General features: G+C 37.2%; 1 protein-coding gene across 5 annotated transcripts in view; it reads left to right on the forward strand.

Moving 5' to 3' along the window:
* The window catches only part of SNX13 (sorting nexin 13), a 142,844-nt gene that overhangs the window by 15,037 nt on the left and 108,520 nt on the right, over positions 1-19,287 (forward strand). For 2 of the 5 annotated variants that reach the window (XM_082631595.1, XM_082631598.1), the window contains exon 2: positions 3,985-4,114. The exons of 1 other annotated variant lie outside the window; for it this stretch is intronic. In XM_082631595.1, coding sequence (XP_082487721.1) covers positions 4,091-4,114 — 24 coding nt within the window. In that variant the 5' untranslated portion in view covers positions 3,985-4,090. Of the gene's footprint in view, positions 1-749; positions 1,633-1,905; positions 1,977-3,147; positions 3,163-3,984; positions 4,115-19,287 lie in introns of those variants that run through there. 2 more of the 5 variants (XM_082631596.1, XM_082631597.1) reach the window with 2 other exon arrangements.

Genomic DNA, 19,287 nt, shown 5'->3' on the forward strand with positions numbered 1-19,287 from the left:
CATGCTGCTTGAAAAGTAAACCAGTGCAGAAGTGTATTTAGTAAGAAATGAAAGAATTTGCTTTTTCTGTTTTAAAAGCAGTCTGGGTACATACTTCTATACCTTTCTTTATATTTAATACACATGAGAGAAAATTTTCATTAAGTTCAAAAAATTACTCTTAAAAGTGGTGCTGTAAATTATCTTTTCCCACTTTTATAAGTTTCTCAAGTGTTTATCTAATTTTTCCAGTAGTGTTTATTGTTACACTTTATACTCCTGTCTTCTCCCCTTCCCTCTGCCATACAGATAGGTGCTTACGGAATTGATTTGACACAGAAACAAAGGGCAAGTGAAATTAAAGTATTAAGATGCCAATTAATGATAAGAAAGGAAGGTAATCTGGTGAAGATTATCACTAGGAAAAAATATTGATGTGTATATCACATTGATTTAGATGATTACTGAGAAGATCTGTGGATTTGATATATACTTACTCAGAGTATACTGGATGTGCCAGATGTTATACTTGTCAACAGGAATACATCAATGAATACAGCATATACATTTTATGATCTCATGAGACTTAGGTATATGGTATATACAGGAAAATAAATAGACAATTTCATCGTAATGTGATAAATGAAGATATTGGCAAGAGAGTGGTTGAAATGGTGAACTGTGGAGTCCAGTCTAGATAGGGAAGTGAATGCAGAAGTGGGCTAAGTAAGGAGAAAGTAGAATTAAGTGTCTGCAATTCTGAATGATAATGAAAAATAGATGCAGTAGGTTTAACTAATTTAGAACTGGAAGATTGTGATCGGAGAGTAAGATAGTTAATTTTCACATTTCCCATTCAGAGAAGACAGGGTGATGAAGTCTGGAATGTGGTCTTAAAGTGGCTAAATGGACTTGCAGTGAATGTTGGTGGAGGTGAAATGCTTATGATATTAAAAGTAGAGTGTTGGGAGTTCCCTGGTGGTCTAGTGGTTAGGATTGGGTGCTTTCACTGCTGTGGCCCGGGTTCAGTCCCTTGTTGGGGAACTGAGATCCCACAAGCTGCACGGCATGGCCAAAAAAAAAAAAAAAAGAAAGAAAAAGAATGTTGGGTGGATACATGTTGAAATAATTCAAGGTTATGTAGTACTTAGGACAGAAGCATGTCAAGAGTTTTGAGTGAATGATTAGGAGCGCCTTGGGGATCAGTGGTTTGCGCCTGTGACTGCATATTGGAATCACCTAGGGAACTTTACAAACTACTAATGTGCTTACCCTAACCTTGCTGCACGTTGGAAATTCTAATGGCTAGCTCCCATCCTCAGCTATTCAGATTTAATTTGTATGGGGTGTAACCTGGGCAGTGGGGCTTTAAAATGCCCCTGGGAATTCTAATGTGCAGCAATTGCACAGTGGCAGGGTTTTGTTTTTTTGTTTTTTGTTTTTTTACGGGAAGCTGGCTGGGAGTTACGGTTAGGAACATGACCCTGCATCATGAAGTTGGAGTACATGATAAATGAAAGAATAAGCAACCTTTGCGAGTGAGGCAGGAGAAGCAGCTTTTACTTAAAGCAAACAGTGAAATCGTTGATGATATAGATCCATTTATTTTTACCCTGGAGCAGAGTAAACCTAGAGGGAGGTTTTGGGAGGAAGGTAAGCAGTGGGAGGTTGGATAAAGGAGGAAAAAACAAGAACAGTACAGTGGTTAGAGTACAGGAGAGGACTGATAACTGTAATAAATTTATCTTTTGGTAGTGACCAAAGATAACAGGGCATAGTGGGTTCACAATTAGTCTGGAAAATACATTCTGCAGTCCCATGGTGGATGAAAGTTGGGAATTGGGTGAGTGGCTCTCAGGAGTCAGTTTAAGACCTGGGGTTGAACTTAATAGGAAGTCCTAGCTTTGTATTCTTCTCTTTGTTAAGGGGTTTGGATTGGTTGCATAAGATCCATGGAGAGGCCCAGAGTTTCATGCTGCTGTTCCACAGGCTCCTAGGTGAGTGGTTAGGGGCCTGGTCTCTTTTGTCCTGACACTGGCAGGAGGAGGCTCTGGAGTGTCAAGTCTTGGTTAGGTCTGCAGAGCATAGCTCTGCTCACTCCAGCGTGCTTGCTTGTGTGAGTTTGACACTTTGCTGTACCTAACAATGGCAAAGCCTTTGCTATTTCTTTACTTTTATACTTGATGCTTTTCAGGAACAATTTTAATTGCCCAATTCCAGATTTTTTTCAACATTGAAGAAATGGTATAGACTTAGAAACAGTGAAAAGGGACCTTGTATATTATCTATGCAAACTTCCCTTATTTATACGTTAGAATTTTATGCATAGAGAATTGAAGTCAGTTTCACAAAGAAACCGTTCAGCCTAAAGTATAAACTATATATGAGACTAGAAATTTATAATTGTTACACTGATTCAAATTTGTTGTCAGAATAAATGGGTTTACTGCAACTCATTTGATTAATTTGACATGTAACTTGATTTTTTTGCATTGTTAAACTTGGAAGATGAGAACATCAGATATCACTGTCAATGGAGTGCAGAAAATTTATATTTCTTTTAAATTAAAGAAAGCGTTTTAAAGTATAATACTTGCAGAGTTCAAGAGCCACCCTAGTTATGCAAATGAACTGTGGAATTACTTTTGAATGAAGAGTTCATTCAAAAACATTATCAAAAATTTTTAATACATTTTTTGTCAGAATAGGGTAAGTAGTAAATTTGGTAATAGCCTGATGTAGAAATAAGAAAATTATATGCTTAGTGGAAAATATACTTTTGCATAATTACAGTATATCATGTCAACTAGTAATTAAAACCCATATGCCCTTACTGAGCAAAATGTATGTCCATGATTAAAGCTTTTGTACTTTTTTAAATTAGATGATTTTGTATACAGTGACTTTATTTCACGTGTGTTTGAGTTATGAAAGTAAAAGTAACTTTTTGAGGTTGTGACACCAAGCATATGATACCTATGATGGGTCATAGGGATTTAGGTTACATCAAAAGGATGCTTTTAATGCTGGGTTGTGACATGTATTTTTTTATATGTATCTTTTGTATTCATAGTTTTCAGATGTGCTTATTAGCAAGATGAAAACTGAGGAGCAATTATGCTAAATGGTGCTTGTTTTCCTTTTCTCTTTTTGGATTGCATTCATTGATTTACCTATGTTTAGGTGGGTATGAATGGTTCTCATTTTTCTAAAAGTCAGTTGATATTTATTAAAAAACTCTGCACAGCTAGTCAGTTTTCTCAGTCATTTGTGGGGACATTTCATAGTTTAGTTTTGCCAATACAGATTTAGACTATTCATAGATAGGAACGTTAATAAGATTTTTCTTTGGCTGTGGCAGCTGACATCATTTGGCTTAAATTTTCTAGGCCAAAATTATTTCTGCTATACTGTATGGTGGTAAAATCTGATAACTCAGCTCAACATTTATTATGTTAGAGTATATCCAAAGCTGCTTCCTGAGGAAAATTTTGGCTTGCTTATGTGGCTTTAGTCTGCTAACTTGTAGAAGTAGCGTCGTGAGAACACTAGCTAAGCTCTTTAGTTTTTATGGTTTACCTTATTTTTAGGTGTATATAGATTAACTCTAAATCGAAATATAGATTACCCACATTCAGTGACCGCAGATTATATGATTCTCAGCACCTCTCAAAGCCTCAAAGAATTGATATTAGGGGAAAATGCCTAAGAGTTATTTAATCCAGTCTTTCTTTTAGATTCTCAAATTTCATCTATGTATTTGTTTATTTATAATTGTGGTTAGATTCTCTAATTTGTATCCTTGGATATAGCTTGACTACTAGAAAATTACAATCTTAGAACACGTTAGATTTCTTGCAGAGTTGCCTTCATTGATGTGCCTTTTAATGTTTATGTCCACTTTATTTAAAGTCATTAGGAGAAGCAATTTTGTTAAACTTTCTAATGACTTTCCTGTAAAACTTGCTGAGAACATTAACCAGTACTTCATGCTTTGTTTTTCAGATATATTCCTATATGATACAATTCTTTAAAAATTCAGAGCTGCAGATACAGAGCACCAGTTAATGAGAGGAAGTTTGGATATCATCTGTTCCCAACACGTTTACAGATGAAGAAATTGAGGCTCAGAGAGGTCAGCTATAAGCGGCTGGCCTAGAACCTGGGTGTAGAAATTGTGTCTTCTAACAACTGACCCAGTTTTTTTTTTAAGTTTTCAAAACATTGAGGTGAAATTGAAATTGACATAACATGAAGTTACCATTTTAAAGTGAACAATTTATTGGCATTTAGTACAATCACAAAGTTGTGTAGCCACCACCCCTATCTAGTTTCAGAACATTTTCATCACCCCGAATTACACTTGCTTCCCATTTTATTCTCCTCCCAGCCGTTGACAGCCACCATTCTGCATTCTGTCTCTATGGATTTATCTTTTCTGGGTATTTCATATAAATGGAATCATACAGTATTTGACCATTTGTGCCTGGCTTCTTTCACTTAGCATAATGTGCTATCCATATTGTAGCATATATCAGTACTGCCTCCTTCCTTTTTATGATTGTATAATAAATACTCTGTTGTAAGTAGAGACCACAATTTGTTTATCCATTCATTCATTAGTGGACATTTGGGCTGTTTTCATCTTTTGGCTATTGTGAATAGTGCTGCTGTGAACATGTATGTATATGTATTTGTTTGAGTTTTTAGTCTTTTTGGATATATACCTAGGAGTGAAATTTCTTGGTCATATGGTAATTGTATGTTTAAATTTTTGAGTAACTGTCAAACCATTTTACACGGTGGCTGTACCATTTTACATATCCCCAGTTTTGTTTGTTTTTTTGTTTCCATTCTACTCTCCTATGTAAGATCATGGTGACTTGAGAAAGAAAATGAGCCAAAGATCAGTTTTTTGTTGCTGTTTTTTTAGGATGTCAACTCTTATTTAGTACATTTTATACAGTAGATTTTTCAAACGGGTTTGTTTATCTTTGTTCCAGTGGTTTATTTGTTTATTGAATATCATTTTGCTTTGTTCATTTCATTCAAACTGAAGTGAAGTTGTGCTCCTTCATTTCTTTTCTCTCACTATATTTATGTTCATAGAACCCAGAGAATGGTTTTAGAGGTCTAAGTAAATGTAAATCTCCTTACTATGCAAGACAATGAAAATAATGAAAAATAAAAAATAGGGAAGAACAGTAACACAAATAGTCTTGGGAACCTTCAAGAAGTTATTTATAGGTTTTAACTGACTTTAGTGCAGGTCACATTTCTTTGTCTTCTACTTTTGTGAAGGGTTTGGGAATTGTTTTCTGAGTCTCTTTACATTTGGGGGCCATCCTATCACTGTAACATCTTTATGAAAATAGTGCCTTGTATTATACTTGATAAATGGATACTGTAGAAAATTTAAAGCAAATGGCTTAAGATAGGTTAAATAGTCACCAGATATCTGAGGTTTTTTAGATAAGGCTAATTTTGATTTAGTTTGGACTAAATAATGACCTTCTGACATTATTGAAGTCTGCCTATTTCTTTCAATATTTCATTTTTTAATTTGTTTTTTTTATCATAAAATGACCCTCACTAAATTATGTTTGCCAAGAAAGAAAAAAATGTTAAGAAGCTAATGTCAGCTCTGGAAGATCTAATTGAGTTTTTCTGTTAACAGATAAAACAGTATAAACTTACATCTGTAGTACTGAGGAAAGAATCAGAAGGTCATTATTTTTATTTCTTTAGTTTTAGAAGATACAGACTTATTAAAAGGTACATAGAATGCATTTAGCTTTTTGAAAAGTATTAGGTATGATAGACTTTTTTTTTTTTTAAGGCTGTAAGGCACAGAGGAATTCTGGAATAATCCCTTAGTCGACAAGAATTTTATTATAAGGTAGTGGTGAAATCAGTGAAAGAAAAGCCTTATTAGATAGCCAGACTTCACAATACAACAGAAGCGGCTGCCTTGCATGGTTTCAGATAGATTTAGATGTAGACTGGAGTTATGGATACAACACATATCTGGCCACCAGAAGGTCATGTACAATATATATAATACAGATCTAGCTACGTGGGTAACCTGTGACACTCCTAGCATTAGGCTTTTGTAAGTGCCTGTGCTGGTGCTGTGCCATCCTGACTGACTCCGTTACTGCCTCACTGCTGCTTTTATTCCCATCACCATCAACTGACAGTCCCAAGAGAAGACATTATTGGCCAGATCAGAGTCACCATTTACTCTGGGTTACCTATATTATTTGATAGAGCTATTCTGTCAGGCTGTCTAACAGACCAGTAAACCAGCCTTAGAAATCCACCCTTGTAACTGTGGCCCAGTGTGGTGGGGGTCATTCTTATAATTCAGAGCATGGTGGTCTGTACTTAAGGAGTCCCTCAGAAGATGGTTTAAACCATAGTAGGTAGGCATTTTTAAGAAGTCCAAGAAGGGAGGCAGTGTAATAGATGAGTATTTTGTCCTGAATGGCAGTTTCATATTTTCACATAGATACTACATTTTTTTCAGGTACTGCTTTTTGGATTTCTGGTAGCCTTAGTGATGATCTCAATAGAAAAATAATTTATTACATATAATCCAGTTAAGGGTTTTAGGAAAGAGCCCTTTTATACTCCAAGTTTACATTCTTCTTGCAGTTACAGAAATTCATGAAAGACTTCCAGAGTTGCTTTGAGTATATCTTTGAATTTGTTGTATATACACATACACACACCCCTCACACTATCATCTCAAGTTAATTTTTAAGCCATTGAAGTATATATAAGAAGTCTATAATCCAGTTCCTTTTAGAAGTGTGTAAACAAAGGTTGAGAGACATTTTGATTGCTCAGGTTCACATGATCTTTGAGCAGAGCTAGGAGTAGAAACCAGCTAGGATTAGAATTCCTAACTACTTTTTTTTTTTTTTTTTGGCGGTATGCAGGCCTCTCACTGTTGTGACCTCTCCCGTTGCGGAGCACAGGCTCCGGACGTGCAGGCTCAGCCGCCATGGCGCACGGGCCTAGTCGCTCCGCGGCATGTGGGATCTTCCCGGACTGGGGCACGAACCCGTGTCCCCTGCATTGGCAGGTGGACTCTCAACCACTGCGCCACCAGGGAAGCCCCCTAACTACTTTTGTGTTACAGTGTGTAGTATCTGTTTAGACTTAAAGAAACAAAAACTACTTCTGTATTGTTGGCATTTATGTAATCTTGTTTAGGAATTCTACCAGCTGTGACTCTTGATTGTAAGGAATAGAAATATACTCCAGTTACCTCACATAAAAAGGAAAATCCAGGGAAGTAAAATGGAATGTAGCTTGTCCTGTGGGAACTAAAAAGCTGACCAAAGTCTCAGTTCTCTCTCTTTCAGGGAAGCACAGAGTCTCTCATCTTGGCTTTTCAGAGTGTATCTGCCTCATTTCAGTTTTCTCAGTTAGCTTCCTTGCTTACCGATTGGCCTGTATGTCCCCTTAAAATGGCTACTCCAGCCCCAGAACATATATATCCTTTTTCAGGTTCAGTTTCCACCGTTGGCTGGCAACAGTTTTTAACTTTTCAAATTACTGAAAGAGGGTCTAGCTCAGATCACTGATGGAGCCCACCCAGTCTCACAAAGTATGCATTGTCTGCCTTAGTATACAGCCAAAATATGCATTGGCTGTCTCTGTGTCAGGTATACATTCCTGGTGTAGACAAGGTTGGGGATAGGGCAGTAGATAGAGTGATAACATTCTCAGGGCTGTGGATGAGAAGATGGGATAGGCACATACCTTTTATAGTATGTAGCAATTACTTATTTCATTTTTAGTTGTTTAGTAAACTACTAAATAGATATTATATTGAATGGCAAAGACAACAGACATTATCATGGTATATCACTCTATATCCCATATATTTGTGCGTTTTTAAGTTCATTAAATGTAAATAAATCTTTGAAGTAGTAACTCTCAAGGGTGGAGATACAGGAGATACATGCTTCTAGGGAGTATTTCTTTTTAGTGTGTCTCCCCCCCGCCGCTCCCGCTGCCCTTGGTCATTCATGCATATCACAGAATCTTTGAGTTTGTATTATGCTCCAGGAATTTTGCTAGCTATGGGCAGATAAAGTTGAATATGGTATTTTCTCTGCCTTTAAAGAATTCGATGCTTTGGAAGCTGAGCTGTCTCTAATGAAATTTAATTAGAGGTCAGACTCTCTTTGTACTGTTGAGTTGATTCCTTCACCTACTGCCCTATGAGTCATACCTTATCTTACTTGTACTCTTTATTGGATCCTTCCCTAGAGCCTAACATATATACAACTCTGTTCCCACTCACCCCTAAACTACTGCAGTCTGGTTTGTACTCACTACTCTACAGATGTCACTCTCAGTAAGACCAACAGTTACCTTCTAGTTGTCAAATCCTCTGGACATTTACTGGCTTTTATCTTACTGAACTGTTCTCCTGGTTTTGGACCTGTTGATCATTCTTTCTTTTAGGACACCATCCATTACTGGTTCTTTTTATACCTTTCTAAGCTTACCTTCTCAGTCATCTTCATGAGCTTCATTCTCTTTCTGCCTCTTAAAATGATGATGTTACCAGTGTTTCATCCTTGACTTACTGCTCTCTTCATGATCTACTTCATTCTCTCTTTTTTTTTTTTTTTTTTTTTGCGGTACGCTGGCCTCTCCCGTTGCGGAACACAGGCTCCGGATGCACAGGCTCAGTGGCCATGGCTTACAGGCCCAGCCGCCCCGTGGCATGTGGGATCTTCCCGGCCCGGGGCACGAACCCGTGTCCCCTGCATCGGCAGGCAGACTCTCAACCACTGCGCCACCAGGGAAGCCCGTCCCATTTTTTTTAGATGACTGTGTAGTAATCAATTCTGATTCTATGTATTAGTAGTCCTGAGTATTCCCTTGAAAATAACTTGTATCACTATATCCATTTGCTTGCTGTCTGTCTTCACTTGAGATCTGTATGTATCTTTGCTCGGAACATGTCCCATACTGAACTTCACTTCTTCATCCACAAAGCAAAACAACAAACTTACCATCCCCCAACCTTCTTTCTTGTATCTTGTTTGGGGTGACTAGTTGTTCAGCCAGGTACTACTCAAGCTTAAAGAGCTGTGATGATGGCTCTTTGTCATGCTCCATGCAATCTATTGATCTATTGGTCGGGTCATCTAGATACCTCTCCACTATGCAGACATCTGTTCATCCCCACTACTTCTGACCTGTTTCTGGCTTTTAGATAGTATGACTGTAATTGCTCTTCATAGGTTTTCCTGCCTATTTCAAATCTTGCACATAATTGATAGAATGGTTTAACTTGAACATTCCATATGCTTCTCACAATCTACCTTTTAAAAACAACCTTCAGTGGCTTCCCCATGGGACACTATTTCTTGCTTCAGTGCCTACTCCTGTTGTCTTCTCTTTATCAGTTGCCCTCTTCTTCACCTGGCTGTGTCCTGTTATCCTCTGAAATTAATCTTAGGTGTTACCTTTTTCAGGATGCTTCCTCTGATTTGCTGCCCCCCCTCCCCTTCGGGCTGGGTCAGATTACCTGCTCCTTCTTTTTAGTGCCTTGTAATAGCTGATGCATGTCTATCATTTTTCTTACTGTATTGTTTTATAATTTTGTATGTAATTCTCTTCCTCCACAAGATTGTGAGCTTCTTGCGGCCCAGAACAATCCTTTACTTGCAGAGCCTGGCTATATAGGGGGCACATGCTAAACTTTAATAAATGTTTGACCAATGAATGAAAGAAGTTTCCAGTTTAGAAAAAGCAGATATTCATAAATAATGACTATAGAATTTTAAATAGTGTAGTGGAGGCAGAGAATGCAAGGACTGAACATTCTATCTGGGAAGGGGGAGAGGTGCCTATGAGGGAAGACTCGCTTTATGGAAGATATAAATTTTATTTGGTTCTTGAAGGGAACTTGATAGAGATTTTGCTAGAGAGGAAAGGTGATCCATCCTAGAGAACAAAAGCAAGAGAACAGGTCCTACTCATGAAAAAAACAGGTATTTCAGAATCTTTCTTCAGAAGTCATTTTGGCAGTGAGGAGGATGTAACAGAGGAGAGGCAGGAACTGTAGTCTTGCAGGCTTGCAGGCTGTAATGAAGGTCTTGTATAAGGCTTTGGTGGTGAGGAGGGCCCCAAGAGATATTTAAGATGTAAAATATAACTAATTAGTTGGATGTGAGAGTTCTAAGAGGACAGTTCAAGGTAACTCTTACGACTTCTCTTTTCAGTGATTGGATAGGCAGTGATGCCTCCTCTTAATTAATTAATTAATTAATTAATACATCTCTGTTGTAGTATACTTGCTTCACAATACTGTGTTAGTTTCTGTTGTACAACAAAGTGCATCAGCCATCTGCATACATATATCCCCATATCTCCTCCCTCTTGTGTCTCCCTCCCACCCTCCCTATCCCACCCCTCTAGGTGGTCACAAAGCACCAAGCTGATCTCCCTGTGCTATGCGGCTGCTTCCCACTAGCTATCTGTCTTACATTTGGTAGTGTATATATGTCCATGCTACTCTTACCAGCTTCCCCCTGCCCATCCTGTGTCCTCAAGTCCATTCTCTATGTCGACGTCTCCTCCTTTTAATTTAAATGAGGGAATATAGGAAATTGGGGTATGGAATGAATTTAATTTTAGACATGATGAGTTTGAGGTACCCATGAGAAATTCAGGCAGAAGTGTTCAGTATGCTGTTGAATATAAGTGTTAGAAATTCAGGAGATACATCTGGGCTGGAGGCACAGTTTTGGAAGTCATGGTACTTATGAGGTAGTTAAAAGTGGTAGATTAGAAAACAAGATTACTCAGGGATTGCATATATAGTAAGACTGTAGGAGAGTGAAAACAGAATCCTGGGCGTTGCAGGCTTTCTTCTGCTTAAAGATAATCTGGTATACTTGCAAAGCAGTAGAAATTTTCTTTGATCTCTTTAATTTCCTTTTATTCTTTCCCACTTTAACAGATTTCAGAAATTTCCCCTTTGCAGCCCCTATTTGTTCCTTCCATTCCTTACTCCACTGGATTCTTCTTGAGGCTATTAGTTTATTCCTCTTTGAAGTGTCTGTTGCCAGACTAAACTAGGGAAAAGGAAACGCTTAATGTGAATTCACATCCCTTCATGAAATGGGGATATGTATTTCTAACTTTACTTCCACTAGGAAATAAGTTGTCTGCCATTTTGTAAACATATTACTTTCTTGGTTTATCTTTTGTTTTTTCTCTTCTGATAGTGACATAGATACAGATAAATATTTTGCTTCTTTCATTAAAACAACTGTAAAGTTATGGTGATAAATCACATCTTGGACTCACATCAGGTACACCTAATAGCAAATTTTGGGACTGTGGCACTACCGAGGAGTTTGTGGCTCATTCTCATGGGGATTGTTGCCACTCAGCTTCATTCCATTATTGCCTTGCAGGGAGGTGATTCCACTGATGCCAGCTTTTTCTGTTTTTCAAGAAAAGTCAGAAATCCTGATTTTTATGTGATTTAAAAAAATGTTTATTGAATTAAAAAAATACTATGCTGGCAGTTTTTGATCCCTTTCTCAAACCTTAAATTCTTTGTAACAAAGACCAACCATCATCACCTACTGAGATGTTTGAGGTGTGTTTGGTTCTATTGCATATTAGGGTAAGAGAGGAAACTTGACTTGGAAGCCTCAGAAGACTGTAGTGGAAAAGGAGACAGCCTCAATCTCTTGATTTGGACGATTGAGTAATAAAGGGTCATGAAATCAGATGGGCTGACTCCTATCCCATCTGCAGTAAGTATTCTGGTAATGAATCCTCCCTATCTTCAGTTCCTTATTTGCTGAGGTTTTGATCCTGGGTACCATGATCAGTGACTTGAAACTGGAGTGTTTAGTTAGGATATTTTTCTATTATTATATCATGCATATTTAAGTACAAAATTAAACACAAACACACACACACACCCATCCCCACACCCAGCTTTGGTGTCTTGCCACCAGAATGTAACCCACGTGAATAATAATGTTTCTGTCACTTGGTGGGTTTCAAGTTCTGAACACCTGATTTACTGAATGTACTCAAAGTATAATTTGTTAGGGCTTACTGTATTTATTTATTTTTGTTGAGTCAAAGAATTTTTATAGAAAATCTCCTCATTCCATAGGAAAATCAGGGAGATATGTTGGAACTGACCTCTGGATTTTCTGTTTGTTCTCCATGGGAGGGAAAAGTAATGATTCTTGCAAGTGGAACTTACATAGTTTTGAGTGCGCATGTTCCCTTTTAGCAACAGCTTTCCCTTGTAGATAAATTCCATTTGTTTAAAAATTAGATCTCACAAGTAAAAATTAAAGTTAAAAAACTGTGCCACAAAATGTTAGAATGTTAGACCACACTAGAGTAGATTATGAGAGGAATTCATACACTAGGTATCCTGAATAAAGACAGTGTGATTTTCTTTGGGAGGAGGGGAGTCTATGTGGAGGTAGTTGAAGTATGTGCTAATGTATTATGTCAGCTAAAATTCTGATCATCAAACAATTTTCCTTAATTACATGATACATATTTTATGTATGTTTATAGTTTCTCTTAAGGTTTTCTGTATCAGAGATGTTGACCTCTTGTTTCCTGTTCTAAGATGAGAGATTATGAAATCTATGAAATGAATCTAAATAGCTAATTTTTTTTTAAAGGACACATTTTTTAAAAATTTATTTTATTTTTAAAAATTTTTGGCTGCATTGGGTTTTCGTTGCTGCACGCGGGCTTCCTCTAGTTGCAGAGAGAGGGGGCTACTCTTCGTTGCGGTATGTGGGCTTCTCATTGCGGTGGCTTCTCTTGTTGCGGAGCAGGGGCTCTAGGTTTGTGGGCTTCAGTAGTTGTGGCACATGGACTCCGTAGTTTTGGCTCGTGGGCTCTAGAGCATAGGCTCAGTAGTTGTGGTGCACCGGCTTAGTTGCTCCATGGCATGGGGGATCTTCCCGGATCAGAGCTCGAAGCCGTGTCCCCTGCATTGGCAGGTGGATTCATAACCACTGCGCCACCAGGGAAGCCCCTAAATAGTTAATTTTAACATTATGTAAAAATAGGTTTCTTTATATTTTAATAAAGTTGAATGAATTTTGAGCAGTTTGACGATTGAGTTTCATACTTTTGTGCATTGATTATGATGGTATATCAGTTTATTCTAATTCATGACTGGTGCTGTCTTGTTATCATTCTCTCCCGTTGTAAAATCATCTTGTATTTGTGATTATATGTAGTTTTTTTAAAGATTTTTTTAAAAGAGCAGTTTTAGATTTATAACAAAATTAAAAGGAAAGTACAGAGTACAGAGAAGCTTCTAATTTTAATGAAGTCCAGCTTATCAATTATTTTTTTCATGGATTATGTCTGGTGTTATATCTAAAAATGCATCACCATACCCAAAGTCGTCTAGGTTTTCTCCTAAGTTTTCTTCTGGAGTTTTATAGTTTTATGTTTTACATTTAGGTCTGTGTCCATTTTGAGTTAATTTTTGTGAAAGGTATAAGATCCGTGTCTTAGATTAATTTTTTTCTTTGTGGATGTCTGTGGCAGCACCATTTGTTGAAAAGATTGTACTTGGTTATGTGTAGTTTTTGGAAACTCTTGAATAGTGCATTTATCTCTCACAACTTACTTTGTTGTCATTTCTAAATGGAATCTTTAAATATATTTACACATAAAAGTATAAATAGCCTTGAGCATTGGGCTTAGAAGTTTAGTAAACAAATGATAATCGCTGTCCTACTTTTGCATGAAAGATTATTTCCCCTGTGGCACACTCTTATGTAGCATTAGCAGTTGTGAATCTTTGTTCACTTGGAATTTTTATTTTTGGAAATTACCAAAACTTTAGTAAATCAAGTGAGTAATTAATTTCGGGTAATACCATTTTGATGGAAAGAAGTGGGTAACTGAAAAGAAAAGAGATTGATTTTTCTTGTTCAACTGCAAAACTGCCTTTGGAAACCAATTTTAAAGGAGTGTCAATACTGTTTAAGCTCTGGAGGATTTATCTTTTTTGTATTGCCCAAACACTTTGTAACTTTTTATTATAGCACTTACCACATTTGTGTTATCATTACATGTGTATTTTACCTTTTTAGTTTATGAGCGTTTTGAGGGCAGAAACTGCCTGATTCATCTTTGTATAACTAAAGTCCAATACATGGTTATCTGATTATTATAGGATCAGTGTAACCCCTCCAAATAATTATTTTGAAAGGCAGTAATTCTTATATAAAATAAATATATAACCCACACATAAAATAGGATATTAAAAGTCATTATGCACACAGTAGTTCCATATTTAAAAGAATCTTTTTCTTAATTGAATAGCCAAGTGTATATTGCTCTACTATCAACTAATCACAGGAAATTTTTAATCCCAGTTTAATTCTCTGGGCTGTGAACATGTAGCATGTTTGTGCGCTGTTTATTTCCTGCATTGGTTCCTTAAGAAATGCAAGTGCATTTACTATGTAAGTGAATTTTGTGATTATTGTGTGTGTTTTAAAAAATGTTTTTAGTTAAAAATTTTGAACATTACAAGTAGCAGGATTAGTATAATGAACTTCCTCTGTCATGCCCAGCTTAGACATTTACCAACTCATGGCTAATTATATTTTGTCTATATCCTTTTTCACTTTTCCTCTACTGTCCACTTCCAGAATTATTTTGAAGCATATTCTGGATACATGATTTCATCTTTAAATATTTCATCATGCATCTCTAAAACATAAGGGTTCTTTTTGTTATAACATAATAGCTGGTACCATTCATTATTTAAGCTAAAAGATAAACAGTAACTTGTTAATGTCATTAAATATTCAGAAGATGTTTGGAATTACCCAGTTTCTCTTCCTTCTTTCTCTCCTCATCTCCTTTTTCCACTGTATTTGTTAAAATCAAGTTGAATAAGCTCTACATATTGCAGTTTTAACCTACAGGTTCTCCTCAACCTTCCTCTTCCCTCCTCTTTATTTTTTTTCCCTTTGCCCTTTATTTGTTGAAGGAATTGGGTCTTTTGCCCTTTAGTGTTTCTCACAGTCTGAATTTTGCTAAGTTCATCTCCATGATGTATTGTAACATTTTCTCAGTCTTCTGCTTTTCCTCAGTCAGATTCAGGTTCGAGTCCCGCCACCCCACCCCCACAAAACTCTTTGATAGATGGTGATGTGTATTTTTATTTCAAGAGGCATGTAATGTCTGGTTCATATTCTCTCTCTCTCTCTCTCTCTTTCATCCTCTCTCTCTCGCCCCCCCACTCCATCTCTCCCTTGCACGTGTTAGATTGGTAGATCCCTAAATATGTTAGGGATTGCAATATGGCAATATTCTGTCATTTCTTCTTCTTATGGATTTTTTCCTTAAAGAGAAACCGATTTTTCGTCAACTCTCTGATTACCCTGATAAATGCCTAATTCTCTACCACTTTTCAAAAAGAGCTGGTTCTTTAGAAGCCTTCAAAGGTGATCAATGAAATTTAAAAATCTTTCTATGATTTCATGAACTCAAATATTTGAAGTGCTCCAGTACATTGCAGTTGTCAGTGTTACTGATTCCATCTTTAGCCAGGTGAAGCCTCTTCAGGTTGTCTGCTGAGTTTTGACATATTCTTAGTAACCTTTGGTGGCTTTTTGGTATGGCAAAGTGTTCCAGGCCCATCTTAAACTCAATTCCTGCTCCAGACTTGGAATCAGCCATTCCTCCAGTAGCCCTAGTTCATTTTAGTGGAACTATCAACACTATTTTTTACTGAAGCAATGATTCATAGTAAAATTACTATATTGTAAAATCAGTTGATTTGCTTTCTCTGTGTGGTTATTCCACATTGTTAGTATATTCAGTTAGATTTTTAAATTTCACTTTGCTTTTGAAATTTAGAGATTGCTTTTGAAATTCTTTTTATATATAAAATATTTATACTGATAACAAAGTCAGATTTACAGAGCAAGGTATTTTCAGAGTGTCTAGTTCTTATCCCTGTCCCCTTTACCCCATTTTCTCCATTCCTTATAGATCGTCATTTAAAACTTTTTCTGTATATCCTTATATTTAAAAAAAAATAAGCAAATGTTTATAAATTTATAACTCTCACCCTCCCTTTCATAGATGAATGATAGCTATACATGCTTTCTTCTACTGGTATGTAATTGAATTAAAAAAATAATCAGGGGCCTCCCTGGTGGCGCAGTGGTTGAGAGTCCACCTGCCGATGCAGGGGATACGGGTTCGTGCCCCGGTCCGGGAGGATCCCATATGCCGCGGAGCGGCTGGGCCCATGAGCCATGGCCGCTGAGCCTGCACATCCGGAGCCTGTGCTCCGCAACAGGAGAGGCCACAACAGTGAGAGGCCCGCATACCACAAAAAAAAATAATAATAATAATCAGGGTAAGTATGCTGATACAAAAAAATTTGTTCAAAATGCCCAGGATTGGTTTTTTTTTTTCTGATATCTTGATGGATTCTTTTAGTTCACGTAATTAGAAATTTAGATGTCTTATTCTTTGGTAGCTTTAAAAATTTTGCTTTAATCAGTTATTTTTAAGGGAATACTTTTCCTTTTTGTGTGTCATCTATATATACATGTATACATACATATGTATTTGTTTAGGAATGAGACTGATACATATGTAAATTAAAAATAGACATTTATCTGTCAAATGGAAACATTTATAAGGAAAATAATCTATTTCTCTCTCTTTTTTTAAAAAACATCTTTATTGGAGTATAATTGCTTTACAATGGTGTGTTAGTTTCTGCTTTATAACAAAGTGAATCAGCTATACATATACATATATCCCGAGATCTCCTCCCTCTTGCGTCTCCCTCCCATCCTCCCTATCCCATCCCTCTAGGTTAAACGTTTGTTTTAAAAAGTCTTTACTATGATTTTTTGCAGTTTTTAAATTACTATTTTAATTTTAGTTTATTTTTTATTTATTTTTGGCTGGGCTGGGTCTTCATTGCTGTGCGCGGGCTTTTAGTTGTGGAGAGCGGGTGCTACTCTTTGTTGCGGTGCGTGGGCTTCTCATTGCAGTGGCTTCTCTTGCTGCAGAGCGTGGGCTTCAGTAGTTGCATCATGCGGGCTTGGTAGTTGTGGCTCATGGGCTCTAGAGCGCAGGCTCAGTAGTTGTGGCACTTGGGCTTAGTTACTCCGCAGCATGTGGGATCTTCCGAGACCAGGGATCGAACCTGTGTCCCCTGCATTGTCAGGCAGATTCTTATCCACTGTGCCACCAGGGAAGTCCTGCAGTTATTTATTATTAAGGCACAAAAACATTATGTATAACTAGAAAAATACAGCTTCTAAAAAGCACCTTTGATTAATTTATTTCAGCTTTGTGTATCTACTGGACCTTTTATTGGAAATTCAGGAAACCTTGTTAACGTGGTTTTGCAGTTGGAGGCTTTGAGTCTACTAGAGGCGTGTCAGGACTCTTCTTTGCTATACTGCTCTATCCACATTTTAAATACTTTTATTATTCTTTATAAGGGAAAGCATTCAGTAAATACAGTCCTTTGTTTTTTCAGTACTGTAATTTCTTTTAGACTCTAATTCCAGTGATCCCCAATGTATGGGCTGTGGGCTGGGGAGGGGTTGTGCAGCCTAACTTAGTTTGTATCTTGAAAAAACAAGTGCATATGAATGTACCTGCTGTTGCTTCAGACTGTATAGTTATTTTGTAATTGATGGTATCTAGTTTAAAAAACACTGAAATAATTGTAGCTTTTTTTGTTTTCTTGTCTTTTCTTCATCATTGGATGCTAGGAGTCCTAATTATGTAGTAGTCTATGATCTTTTATAACTGCTGCTCTAATAAAACATTGAAGGGTTTGTTAAAGTAGTTACCTACATATGTGTACATAATTAATTCTTGAAAATATATAAAAGTTGAACAATAGATTTCTGTTTTAAGGGAGAGGGTTCTGTTACCAGAGAACTAAAAATACATGGGCTGGTGTATATATGTGTATATAACCTAATTATTCTGGGCACCCCTAGTTGGGAGAGAGAGGATAATCTCCACAGGTATCCAGTGGCCATTATCTTTGCCAGCTGGGCAGTTAGCCATCTTGGAGACAAGGCCCTCTATCCCTCCTGGCTCAACAGCTGGATTGAAAATGTGCACCATATCATGCTAGTCTTTAATCATCCTCACAAGGATATACTAGGTATCTTAAATACACGTGAGTGGAAGAGGATCTTTACTTCCGTGTCCCAGAAGTATGAAAAGAGGAGTTTTGGGAGCAACTTAGCTAAATGTACTGATGATCCCTGTGCGGCTGCCTCTCCGTGGCTGCCTCCCTGAAAGGGAAGTCGTGATGTAGGCTGATGTAGGGTATGTCGAGACAGTCTAAAGTATGTTTTTCTGTATATCAGTCCTATGGGAGAAAAAGGACCAAGCTCTTGGGAGATTTGTTTTTTTTTTTTTTTTTTTTGGATGTTGGGGGCTTGGTGCGGGTTGTGCTGGTAGGAATGTATAACTCTGCCTAAAGTCCTAAGGTGGGAGTGAGGGGCAGGACTTCAATTTAGCGTTCTTTTCTTTTTCACTTTCCCTTCCCCTTTTCCTTTTCTTGCCCTTTCCCCTTTTCTCTCTTTTCTCCCCTACCTTCTCTTTCCATTCCCTCCCTAATTTAATTTCTCTAGTTAGTAAATTAATTAATTAGTTCTGTATTTAGTGAGCAGCTTCTTTGTAGCAGGCCTTGGTTAAATTATTATGTAATGTTGAATGAGCCAAAGTTCTGTGTCAGGAGCACGTTCTACTGAAATTACTTGGAGAAGAACTTCCAATTTATTATAGGTGGAATAAGGTGGAAGGAAAGCAACCTATAGTTTCAATAAGGTGACTCTTCTTATGGGTACTTCTTTTTTTTGTTGAATTCTTTTATATAATTTCTGTGATCCGAGTTGGCACTGAAGTAGTATCAGCTTTAAGATTCTCAGCCCTATCTGGCTGCCCTGTGCCATGTAATGTGTTGAGATATATCAGGTGAATATAACCGAGAGTGGCTGACTCACTCTAGTAAGACTCTTACAAGAGTCCAAGGTCCGTTCTCTGGGAGCTCTGACAATCTGTTCTTCATGTGATCTATTAATATATAAAATAGCTGTTTGCACTTAGCCCCACTCTCCACACGTAGCCAGGAGAGTCTATGCCTAGCTCTGCATCCAACTTACTTAATCAGTCTGCTTTAGATAGACTTGACTTGAGAGATGGTCTCTCAGCTCAGCTCCTTCATTGTACTAGTGTGAGTTCTGGATCAAA

Source organism: Mesoplodon mirus, assembly GCF_964341445.2.
Source record: "Mesoplodon mirus genome assembly, chromosome: 9".
Classification (NCBI taxonomy): Eukaryota; Metazoa; Chordata; class Mammalia; order Artiodactyla; family Ziphiidae; genus Mesoplodon; species Mesoplodon mirus.